Genomic DNA, 12,506 nt, shown 5'->3' with positions numbered 1-12,506 from the left:
ATCATTATGTGTTTATAAACAGACATGGCCGTGTTGAATAAGTATAGGCTATGCCAATGACCCGAGCGATGATCACCAGACAAACTGGCATATCGGAACCTCAGCCAACAAACGTTTATTATTTTCCACCTGATTGAGTGAACAGTTTCTAAACAGTCGCGATATCGTCTTGTGTTGTCAACTATAGTAAAGGAAAAATAAATATATTTAGCCTAGCCTAGCCTACAGATTCTAACAAACAACCCACGTAGGCTACTTCCCAAATATCGCGTTATTAATAGCCTACACTGCTAGTTTCGGTTTCGTTGGGAACGTCAGTTGGCAGAAGAGAAAAGGAAAAGGGAGGAAAAACGGTCTGTTTGCCCAATTCAGAGGACCTAAAATCAGGTGAGGTACTTGTAGACTTTACTAACCATCGATTGCGTTGACAAATTTGGCGAAGCCTATAGTTTTACGATGCGCAGCATGGCCACTGATCCGGGGTGTAGGCTATTGCATGAAATCACAACATAAGGCTGCAACCTCGTTATTTTATTACGTTTTTTAAGTGACCCAGAAAACTACATTGGCCGACTGAATGTATTTTTTCTGCAATGAGCCGAATGTTTATGACCCACAGACGTTATTCTATGTATGGTCGCCATACACGGATCCATACGTTGTGTGTTCGTCGTACTTTAGGCCTACCCTAATTGGAGATCACCTTTCTCGCAAATAACCCAAGCTTCCATTTCGACAACTCACAACTCTTCCGGGTGCTGACGTGAGCCATTTCCATGCCTAATGCTGAATGAAATAGCTTGCTTAGCCTACATAGTTGCGGTCAAAATAAAATCAGAAATCCAGCGTCTCGTCATGTTTGATTCGTGGGAAAGTTCAACGGGTTATGTTTTCACTGTCAACAGCTGATGATTGCATAATGCAAAAATCCATTCCTGGGGCCGTATTCACAAAGAATTTTAAGGCTAAAAGTAGCTCCTAAGCTTTTACTGTCTATGCTCCTAAGTGGCGAATTTAGGAGCAACTCCTAAAAATAATGGGCGTGTCACTCCTAACTTGACTCCTAATTTTTTTCACTAAAAGTAATTCACGAAGCATTTTAGACCTAAAAGTAGCACCTAAGTCTGAGACAGCTTAAAAGAAGTCGAGAGCTTTCTGTGGCATTTCACGTTGCGGTGTTTTCGCGATCAGGGGCCGTATTCACAAAGAATTTTAAGGCTAAAAGTAGCTCATAAGTGGCGAATTTAGGAGCAACTCCTAAAAATAATGGGCGTGTCACTCCTAACTTTAGGACTCCTAATTGTTTTCACTAAAAGTAATTCACAAAGCATTTTAGACCTAAAAGTAGCACCTAAGTCTGGGACAGCTTAAAACAAGTCGAGAGGACTCCTAACTCACTAAGAGCTATTCACAAACCCTTTTTGTGGCATTTCACGTCGCGATATGCGTATGCGGCTACAAAAGCTTCCAATCGCGAGAAAAACTCTACTTAGCTACTAGCACCTATATAGGCACACTGTTACACCCTAAAGCAAGCAGACCTATGGGCCTAATAATAATTTAAAGAAATTTTGCATTGTAGGCAAAAAAGGGATGCAATAACGCCACCAACAACAAGCAAAACTACTCATTGTGAACATGTAAATTAAATGTAACGTTTCATTGTGAATCAAATTAAAATGTTCTCTTTGCAAACGTGGGCATTGGCTATGGTGACAGGTTAATTTAATAATGTTGCAAAGATACTGCATCAATCCGCATTATTCATTAGGCTACTAGGCTATTTGTTTTGCCTTACTCTTTATTCATTTAGGCTAGGCCTTTTTATTCAGTTCAGTTTATTCATCATCTTCCGTCCTTCGCGCACTACCTGTGTAAGCGCCGCATTCTCAGACCTGTCACTCATCATCGTGGGGAGGTGTTTGGAATCATTCCAGCGTTACAATCATCAGCCAATCAAGGTGGTCACTTCAGTCAAGCTCGTGCATGAGTAATGAAGTCATCCATAGCAACGAAGACTCACTCTTAGTTTAGGAGTTGTCATTTTTCCTTACTAAGAGGTCTGAAAAGCTTTGTGAATAACTTTGAAGAGAAAACTCCTAGCTAAAATCTTTTAGTGCAATTTAGGAGTAGCCTACTCCTAGTGGTAAAATAAAAGGCTTTGTGAATACGGCCCCTGGTATGGTAGGCCGGAGTGGTGGGACAACACTTTAGCCCGGGAGTTTAAGGTCCAAGACCAGCCCACTTTTTCTGTTTTTCACTTAACCCTTAAACAAGCTTCACTTAACCCTTAAACAATTTTTTTTAGGGCTGCAATCGATTAAAACATTTATTCTAACTTTATCGCACTGTTCCTACTCTAGAGGCCACTGTTCTCACCCAGTTTAGCCTACCATCAATAACTGTGTGATGTACTGACAAAGGGCTACAGAGGATGTAGTTTTTTCTAGAATGTAGTTTTTTCTTCCTGCCATATTGCAAGCATCTCTGAACTGACAACAGCCCTCTAGGTCACTTGAGTGGACTTAGAAACATAACTGAGCCCTAGCACCAGGTCTTGTGAAGCTTTGTGCAGTAGATCAATATAGAATGACAAATTAGTCATTTAGACCATTATTTACCATAGGACTTTTGGTTACCCAAAATGCATACTGACAATAAAAGCCTTACTATGTAACAACCTCCAGAAGCATAATATTGGTGTCAAATGAAAGATAACACTCTGAGGTTTCTTGTAGACTATTGATTGTATGTCATGTGTTCTGATATGGAATGACTACACAAAATATGGAATAATTACACAAAAGGCTCTATTTTTGCATTTACATTCTTGGTTCAATGGTTGTGTATGACAGACTATACTGTACATCTGCACAACTAATATTGGATAAAACAACATGAAGATTACATTTCTATGGATTCTTGTGAATATTTCAGTACCCAAAATATGTTACATCCAGAGGTCAGGGTAGCACCAAAAGCGGAGGAGCATTTTTGATTAAATTAATAAGACATAGTATAATTAATCTGACAATGTAAAGCACTATACAGATTGTGCATAAAAAATGTCCTATTTGGATTCCGAAGAGTCTTTCAAATAGTGTATAATATTGCTATGCTACATAGCAATATGGTGCATACAATTGATTTTGAATGTTGGGGGGAGGTGGGGGGTGTGCCAATGTAGGAACGCTGTTCGTTAACAGGCTAACGTGTTAAAAAACGTAACACTGATTCCTGGTAATCGCATTTCATAGTGACATTTGATCCAGTGCAGTCTGGCTATCGTGACTGAAGGAGGCAGACGAGGAAGCACTGCTTTGAATGAAACATTTAGCCTAGGCCTACGTTTTACAGTTTTTTTCTGATTGCTTAAGCACATTTTTTGTAACTATGGCTTTTTTTGCAAAACTCTACACACAAATAGGAAAACCTTTCACCCAATCAGCAAAATATTGTACATCAAAACAAACACAAGTGTGTTTTTCCAAGTCAAAACACAAAATAGCAATTTCACTGAGACAAAACAAATCAGTCTACATCGGGTCGTCTCTCTCAAAATTCCGTCTACATCACATCCAATGTCCTAGTCCAAGGCACCGGGAAAAATATATTTTGGAATTGCGTATCTAGGCCTGACATTACAATATCCCAACATGTAGACTGTTTTTTTTTTTTTGCCTGTAAAAGGGCTATTTCTTTCTCTTCTCACTCTTCCTGTTCCCTCCATTGTACCCATTGTACATTACCTGTGGCTTATTTATAGTGCTTAGGCTGATTGCAAAGTGAACTAATTATCTAAAACAGTTTTCAAATGAGAAAGTGTGCCAGAGAGTTGGCAAAATAGTGTAAATAATAGCTATACATGTGTATGATTTGCCAGGAGTGTGTTGATCATTTGGAAATTGAGTGTAAAGCATTGAGTTGTGTTTACAGTTCCGCAAAAAGAGTGCTGTGCAGTGAATTGTGCCTACAGTTGTGCAAAGTGTGTGTTACAAAATTGCAAACTGAGTGCAAAGCAGTGTTTGTGCCTTTAGTTTTGCGAACTCAGTGAGTGGTTTTGCTATAAGTATTAATAGTTTTAGAAATTGTGCTATAAGAATCACAGTTGTGTTTAAGCATTCAGCAAAAAACTGTAAAAAGATCGCCCAGACCAATACTGTTGACAGGAGCATCAATCTACTATTTCTGCAGTAAGGAATTTCCGTTGCCTACCATAGGAGTTCTCCAAGTCTGAAGTAGCACCTCAATGCAAAACAATCCAGAGTGAGGCCTACAAGTTAGGACACCTCTTGATGATTATAATGCTAACCGCCAGCCTTTTGCTGAGCCTATATGACCGACTTACTAACTGACAAACTCCCTTAATAAATTGACTACATTTGTTGCAGACTTGAAACAAAATGTCTTCAAAAGTAGGTTGAAGGTGGTTACATTTATTTCCATTCCAATAACTTCACACATTACATTTCCATTTGCACTTGTAGCCTATGCTGCTTTAATTTGTTTGTTCCTGCTATTTAGTTTATTTTCTTGAACTACTGTTTCTTATCCTGGACTGCCACCTACTGGATAGAAAAGGCAACAGCCTAGTAATTATGTGAATAAAAATCTACATATTTAAATGGCCAAAAAAAGGATAAATCATAGGTGGTATTACACACATTACCTTGGTGTTAGGGTAGCCTACTGTACTATGCACATGTCATTGACAGTGAGTGGTAACTTCAGTCATTTGCATTTATCATGCTAAAAATCTGACACCAGGTACTGACTATGCTGATGCCTTACCCAAAGGGAAAATTACACTAAAAGAGAGACATATTGACACTTGTAAGGTGTTCATGTTTTTGTTACACAGCCATTGTAACTTTAAAGTCTGTAATGTTGGTTTGGCTGCTCATTGATTCACTCATATGCCAAACTTGTTTTTAAGATATGTTCATAGTAGGGATGTAACGGTATGAAAATTTAACCTCATGGTTATAGTGACCAAAATGATCACGGTTTTCAGTATTATCACGGTATTGTGTACAAGTGTGATAAATATGTTCAGAAAGCACTGATAGGCCTACACAAGCTGAAATAGTTTCAAAAAGTGTCCCTTTCACTTTTTTCTTGGTCGTATTTAATTGGCTATGTGCTTATAGCTTAACTTACCCTACCATAACTTGGACTTCCTTTCTTCTTTTCACTATACAGGAGTGCATCTGCAACCTCTAGCCTGAATAACTTGAGCCTCTTGTACTTTTGCACACCAAAGCTTTTGGCATCCCAGCGATATAGCAGCCATGCATCGCTAATGTATATGTCAGTCATTTTGCCAAAAGAGGCCAATGTACCAGCAGTGTGATTTTGGTACAGTGCAAGGCCACTATCATGTCCACAAGATCTACTCCACCCATGTGGACATTATATTGTGACACAATGTTTGGACAAGGCACTACAACTTTTATTTTCTGCTCTTTGGAGAAACGCCTGACTTATTTAACCGGGCTTATATAGCAGCATAGGAGTGACCACTTCTATCAACCAATTTCACCACAGCCAGCTTTTTCCTCATTATCCACCCTGTAGTCATAGCTGCCCCATCCTTGCTTCTGCAGGACACGGTCTTCCTCATAGCTGCATCCTTTCACCCTGTTCTTGCAAATGGTTCCCAGACTCTGCAAGCCTAAGGACTTTTTCAGATGCACAATGAGTGGTATGGATGTGAAGAAGTTGTCAAAGTAGATAACACATTCTGATGGGTTCTTGATTGTCTTGCAGAGTTTAACCACAACACTGGCTCCAACTCCTTCGATAGGAGTGAAATGTGCTTTCTCAGTGTGTGGCAGGAAATCATACATTATCCCAGATAAACCTGCCAGATAAGCCCCAATGGTGAGGTTTGCTTGGAAGATATTGTCGGAGAGACCCAGCCTTTGTTTCCTTGCAGGGGACCATCATTTAATCTATTGAGATTTGGTTCTCACTCTCAATTTCAAGAACACTTCTTCCTTACAGTACATGCTCCAGACTTGTGACTTTGCAGAGCTGTTCCTGGGCAGGGCCAGACATGTCATTATCTTGAAAGAGGATGAACCTTGAGAGGCATTTAAACCTTTTCACCAGCATTACATCAGCGACCTTGGGCAAACATGTGGCCTCTGCCCAATAATTATCCATAGATGGCATTCTCACCACCCCCATGATTAAAGCAATGGTCCGGAGTACCCTAGGGTGCTTTGCACCATGACCTTGAGCCAAACACCCACCACGTTTTTTGGGGGGAAAAGCCCGTACAAGTCCTGGCAGAAAGCAATGCATAACGATGTAGTGTAACAATGCCCAGTTCCAGAGATGCACTAATAGTTTGTTTGTAGTACCAGTTTGCAACAATTATTAGTTAATACTAAGTTGTAAACAGTTCGGAAAAATATTTAAAACTTTGAATATACCAAAACACTTTTACAGGCTTTTCCCAAAACACAGAAGTAATGTCAACGCTGCAGTAGTCATTGTAGACAATTATTTGTCATTCATAGGTTGTTTTTTCACACATAGGCCTATCAAGACCAAGAAGCCTATAGCCTACAGTATGAGGCATTTCTAAACCAAAATCATTTATATATGCTGCATTTTGACTAACGTATGTATTACGTCGGCCTATACCTTGTCTATGACTCCTCTGGTTATGGGTCCCATCACATTAGTGTTGTTAAAAAACTCACCAAAGAGTTTTTTGTACCTTAAAATAATTACTGTTGCTAATATTCTCTCAACGTTGATTTGTCATTATCTGGATACATTTTGTTATTCTTTTGACAGGTTCCTGTAAACATAGGCTTGCTACACGGTTGAGGCCTCAAGGAGAGATGGCTTCTTCAAGTGGTGAGTTCTAGCCTGATTTTACAATACAAAAGGCTTTATATTGATAAGAAAATCTTTTTCTGTTGACATGTTTGGTGACATTGATATTTGAGTTCATCAATTTATCAGACTACACCCCTACATCCTAGCAATCCAAAGCAATCCAAAATAGTTTATCTATCACTGCCAACTGTAGCTATAAAAAGTCTGTGAATGGTGAAACTAAAGCAAAATCTTTATGGCTGCCTGTCACTCCAAAAACCTTGATTGTGACGGCACTTACTCCCCCAATGCAATGTATGAACTACAAATATGGAAAACACCCGTATAAAGCAAATTAGATAGATAGATAGATAGATAGATAAATAGATAGATACTTTATTGATCCCCAAGGGGAAATTCAGGGATTTAAGGAATTAAATGAAATATAAAAAAAAGGTTTTTCTACAGTCTACAGATTTGCTTTACAGTGCATACAATATCTAATCTGTACAATGGATAGTTATGTCACAAACAGTATGTAAAGAAAACATGTAGGAAAAACACAATATGTAAACAAACCTCTGCAATTGTGTTAAATAATTAACTATTAATGACAAGAGTTCCTAAGGATATGTAATATAAATTGGATCTTAACTGAGTGTTCTGTGAGTGAGAGTGTTAAGCACTAACTCAGCTCTTTCTGCTCTGCGTCAGGTTCAGCTGCCTTCAGACTGGTACTACTGGGTCTGCCTGGAGCAGGAAAGACGACCGCCGCAAACGCCATCTTGGGCCGAGACGTCTTCCCGGAGTGCGCCACCACGAATAGCTCCATGCAGACACAGATCATCGGAGGGAGGAGCATCTCGCTGATTGACACTCCGAGCTTTCTGATGGGCTCATCTCCGAGCGACGGCGGTCGACCGAGCGGAGAAGACCTGGAGCAGTGTATGTGCGCGGCCGCTCCGGGACCCCACGCCTTCCTCCTGGTCGTCCCCCTCGGCAGGCCTCTCTCGGCGGAGGTGACCGGAGCCGTGGAGTGGATCGGACAGAGACTGGGCGAGGACGCCCTGAGGATGACTGTGGTTTTGTTCACCAGGAGGGAGAGGGTCACGAGGCGGGAGTGGGACAGCTTCCTGTCGCGACAGGAAGTGCGGGACCTGATCAGACGGTGCGGGGGAGGGTGCCACGCTGTGAACAGCAAGGCGGAGATCGAAGCGTGCCAGGTGACGGAGCTGCTGGAGAAGGTGAGGGCCATGGCGGAGAAGAGGGGAGGGGGGCACTACGCGACTGACAAGTTCCTGGCGGCACAGAAGAAAGCTGAAGCAGAAAGGGAGGACGCGAGTGCTGTGGTGGGGAAAGAAGAGCGAAAATGGGGGGATATGAGAAAAGAGATGGAGATGAAACGGCAGATGAGACAGGATGCGAAGAGGAGAGAGGAGGAGGACAAGAAGAGACGGGAGGAGGAGAGGAGAAAGAAGGAGCAGCTGGAGCTTCAAGAGCGGGAGAGGAGGAGGAAGCAGCGAGAGGAGAGCGAGAGAATGCAGAGAGAGAGGAGGAGATTAGAGGAGGTGAAGAACAGACAGCAGCAGGAGAAGAGGAGGCTGGAGGAGGAGGAGAGACGACAGGAGGAGATCAGGGAGCGACTGGAGGAGGTGAAGAGGCAGCAGGAGGAGGTGAAGAGGCAGCAGGAGGAGGTGGCCAGGAGACTGGAGGTGGAGAGGGAGAGACAGGAGGAGGTGGCCAGGAGACTGGAGGTGGAGAGGGAGAGACAGGAGGAGGAGACGCAGAGGCTGGTGCTGGAGAGGAGACGCAGGGAGATGGAGCGGCCGAGTAAGGAGGAGAGCCAGCAGGTGGCCAGAGGAGGACGGCAGCAGCAGCAGGACGCATGGTGGATGGCGGAGAGGTGCGCTGCAGTAGCAGGGTCCTTCATGGCGCCTTTTTTCAGACGCTAAACTAGATAGATAGATAGATAGATAGCTATATAGATAGATAGATAGATTATTGATTATTGATTATTGATCCCCAAGGGGAACTATACCTCATATACAGACAATCAAATAAAGGTATAAGAGAATATAAGACATGCCTTTCTTCTTATCTCAATTAAATTAAAAAGTGACAGGTGGGCGGGACTTCCGGTTGATTAAGGCGGGACTTCCAGCAAGGTATTTGATTTCCGGTGAGAGCGGGACATCCGGGTTTTTAACTTGTCATCAATGGAGTTTGACAGGTTGTTTGAACGCTGCGGGGTGTTTTTGTATGAGTCATGTGTCTGGGGGAGGGGTTTTTTGTGTGTGTGTGTGTGTGTGTGATCTTCATTCATTCCATTTGAGATTCAGGTGTTTAAGTTAAAAAAAAGCATCTTTGATACATGCGTTCAATTTTTAAACTATCTACATACTTTACCATTTGTTGATGTGTTTGTGTGGGTAAAGATAAAAAATGTTCAAAATCATTATTCTGTATCTGTCACTACCTAAATAAACTTTAATAATAATTGTTATTTAAGCCTATGAGCTTAATGCACAACGTTGTGATTAGGCTACCAATTGTATCCACTTTTCATAAAAGCATAACAAGAATCCTTGATTATCCCACCATGTTCTATGTACAAGTTCCGCTGACATACAATCCCCTGCTAAATCAGCCATTTCGACGGATGAGAGTCTAATATCTCCCTAAATCTATGATGTATAACATTAATGACTAAGGATGAACAATGATCAACTTTTCTCCAAAAATGAGTCGCTGTAAACTAATCAATAAACTGAGAAGAGGTGTCTCACAACATTGTGTCTCAGCTTTTTTTGGCCTATTAAGGGACCTCTAAATGCCCTCTAAAAGGGATTTAATATGCATTGGGACATCAACCACCTTCCTCCATGCCACGGGCAGTACAGTATTTCTGTATCATATTTACACAGTAGGCCTACTGAATCACATTGGTTTTCCTGCATTTTATTTCTTCAGAGCAAAGTAGGAGAAGGAGGAGTTAGAAACAGACCTTTTTAATTAAAAGGTGAGGGATTCTTTTTTTTTATATACTTTAGACACCCTTGAACTCCTCCTCAGAATAAAGTAAGCATCTACTCATACACTTTGAACGCTGAACGATGCATTTTACTTTCAAAAAAAAGTTTGTTTTTTGTTAAGGATATGACCAGATATTTTGGCCTTGTAATGCCACCAAAAAAACAATTATGGATTGTGTCCAAAGCGACTTACAGATGAAAAGGACTTTAAAATGTGGTTAAGAAAAGTGTAAAGGAAAAAAGCAATAATAAACAATAATGTCAATGCAATATCCATGACCAATAGCCTAATGAGAAGAAACAAACAGTTAGAGATGAAAAGACAATAAAGACAATAAATGAGCTGACAAAAAGAGATGAGTGAAGAAGAAAAGTTAGAAATATCAGCTTACAAACTTGATGATGGAACTTTTATTGGGATTTGGCTAAAGGAGACTTTATAAGATCCAGGACCAGAATGATGGTTAGAAATGTAACTACCGGTAAGTGTACTGCCCCTAATTGAATTTCTAAATGTCGCAGCATTTTACAAAAATCTGTACTTTTCCAAGTTTAAACCTCAATAGTTGCAACATATTCAATTGCCGGCAATTCCCTCAATTTTGATTTTTTTCTTTTTTCTTAAAAAAAAAAGACTACACTTCAGATCTTTCAAAACCATATCACATATCACATTGTCATAACACATCCATCCATTCAGCCTTCATATGATCTGATAATGTTTAAACCATAGACTGTATATATAGAACTGGACAGTGTGGCTGCATTCTGCAGTGTTCTATGTAATTGAAGCATAGACAGTAAAAGAAATGGACGAACAGACTCCGTCGTTTTCAATAGGAGGGCACTGAGTTAAATAGAACGATTTTTCAGTTGGTCCCCCCAGTACTGCGCAGACTCACACTTAACTTTGTGATGTTAGCCATAGAACTGAATCTTGTAACTCATACTGTATGAGTTACAAGTCATGAGTATGACAGAAATTCTTCTCACACTTCCTTCGCCTTCAAAGTCATCAAAGTTAAACATTTATTTATGTATTATTATTAATATCATCCTCACCAAGTCGTGTTAATGTTGAAGCTACCATACATGATCATCTTCAAAAACAGTCATGCTAAAACAAAACAAAGTTATAGCCTTGAAGCTAATCTTCTTTCCACTTTTCCCCACCCACGGTCAATCCATCGAAAACCTCTGAAATGATTACTGACGTTTTTTTTCAAATTAGGTTTACTTTTTTATTATTATTAGGTTGCCTCTGTGTAATGCTTTACCTTAACATACGGTCGTGTATGCTAGGTTTTGCTTATGAATTACCGTCCATAGACAGTAAGGTGGACTGAGCTTTATCCAAACAATATGGTTATCTCCCACGGCGCCGAAGAGAGATTACATCAAAGCTAGCTTCCTCCAACCGAACAAGCTAACCATTCTTCTTACGGGTAACCAACGTTACGGACGAGGTAGTGGAGTCTGTTTTGCCTTTGTAGTGTTTATGTGGATTACACAGAAGCTACAATATCAGCACAGGATATATGTTATATGAAGTTATGGTATTTCAAAAAAATCCTAGAATGAATGGGCTTCTATGGGGAGTTAGCAGAGGTGGTCCCTCCAGCCTACGCCGATTCTTCTACTTCCGGGAATTCGCCTGCCCCCTTGAATTCAAGCCGCCGAGGCGACGCCATCTTGGAAAATTCGGAGCCAATTTGAAGTGCGGCTGCGCAGCAAAATTTGAAGCATGCGCAGTGAAGAGGAGTCGTGGTCAGGCACGCCCAGTCAGTTCCTACTCAGCGAGTTAAACACGCCCCTTGTCAAGTGAAACCCGCCCCCTTCTCCTTTCCACAACGCAGGTCGACAATGCTGTGACAATTTAGTATTGTGAACACTAATGAATTAACAACAGAAATACGGACAGCGAATTACATGCTAACGTTAGCAGCTACATTAACGTTACTGTTAACGGGAGACTAACGGGGCTAACGGGAGGTTAGTCGTTGAAGTGAAGATTAGCACACAGCTCCCGTAACAGTCGATGCATGATATACTTGGTTTTATTAGTTGTTGCTGTTTTCAAATATCTCAATCTTAATGTATGCCATCTCAACATGGAGTAACCATTGACTGTACATGGGGATTAATAACACTAGACAGTCAGTACAGTATATGATGTGATAAAGCAACGCAAGTTAACGTTAACGTAATGTGAAGCATGGACCTCATCAACCCATCATGTTAATGTAACTACTAGCCAGTTTGCCAGCGTTGCATTTTTTCTAACGTTAACGACAGACACCTCTGTTAGAGCTACTTCTGTGATGGTAGGTCGGTAGCATAGACTGTAAAAAATAGATCGGTAGAAGCTAGGTCGGTAGTTGTAGACCGCATAAGTGAATGATCGATAAATGAAACGCCTGCATTAAACACTACGCCAAGAACCAGTCACTTCCCAGGGATATCGGTGAACATTTGAGAAAGACCTTAGTTTGTCATCTAACGTCCATGATCAGTCATACTGATAACGTTTTATTTTTCAAGCTGACGCAAGTTAATAACATTCACACCGCATATTTAAATGTGTAGTTAACATTAGGTAGGCTGTGAAGTTTATTGCACACATATATTTAATTAATTGGT

The 12,506-nt window shown here is 40.8% G+C and overlaps 1 protein-coding gene across 1 annotated transcript; it reads left to right on the top strand.

Moving 5' to 3' along the window:
• The first annotated feature begins 270 nt into the window (after nucleotides 1-270).
• LOC125298246 (GTPase IMAP family member 7-like) lies at nucleotides 271-8,786 on the top strand. Its single transcript, XM_048248949.1, has 4 exons — nucleotides 271-387; nucleotides 6,811-6,873; nucleotides 7,549-8,353; nucleotides 8,537-8,786. Exons 2-4 carry the CDS (start codon nucleotides 6,858-6,860, stop codon nucleotides 8,784-8,786), a joined length of 1,071 nt encoding a protein of 356 aa, XP_048104906.1. The 5' UTR covers nucleotides 271-387; nucleotides 6,811-6,857.
• The last annotated feature ends 3,720 nt before the right edge of the window (nucleotides 8,787-12,506 follow it).

The sequence above is a fragment of the Alosa alosa genome, chromosome 7 (assembly GCF_017589495.1).
Source record: "Alosa alosa isolate M-15738 ecotype Scorff River chromosome 7, AALO_Geno_1.1, whole genome shotgun sequence".
In the NCBI taxonomy this organism is placed as follows: Eukaryota; Metazoa; Chordata; class Actinopteri; order Clupeiformes; family Clupeidae; genus Alosa; species Alosa alosa.
This window is presented reverse-complemented; position numbering and strand designations above follow the sequence as displayed.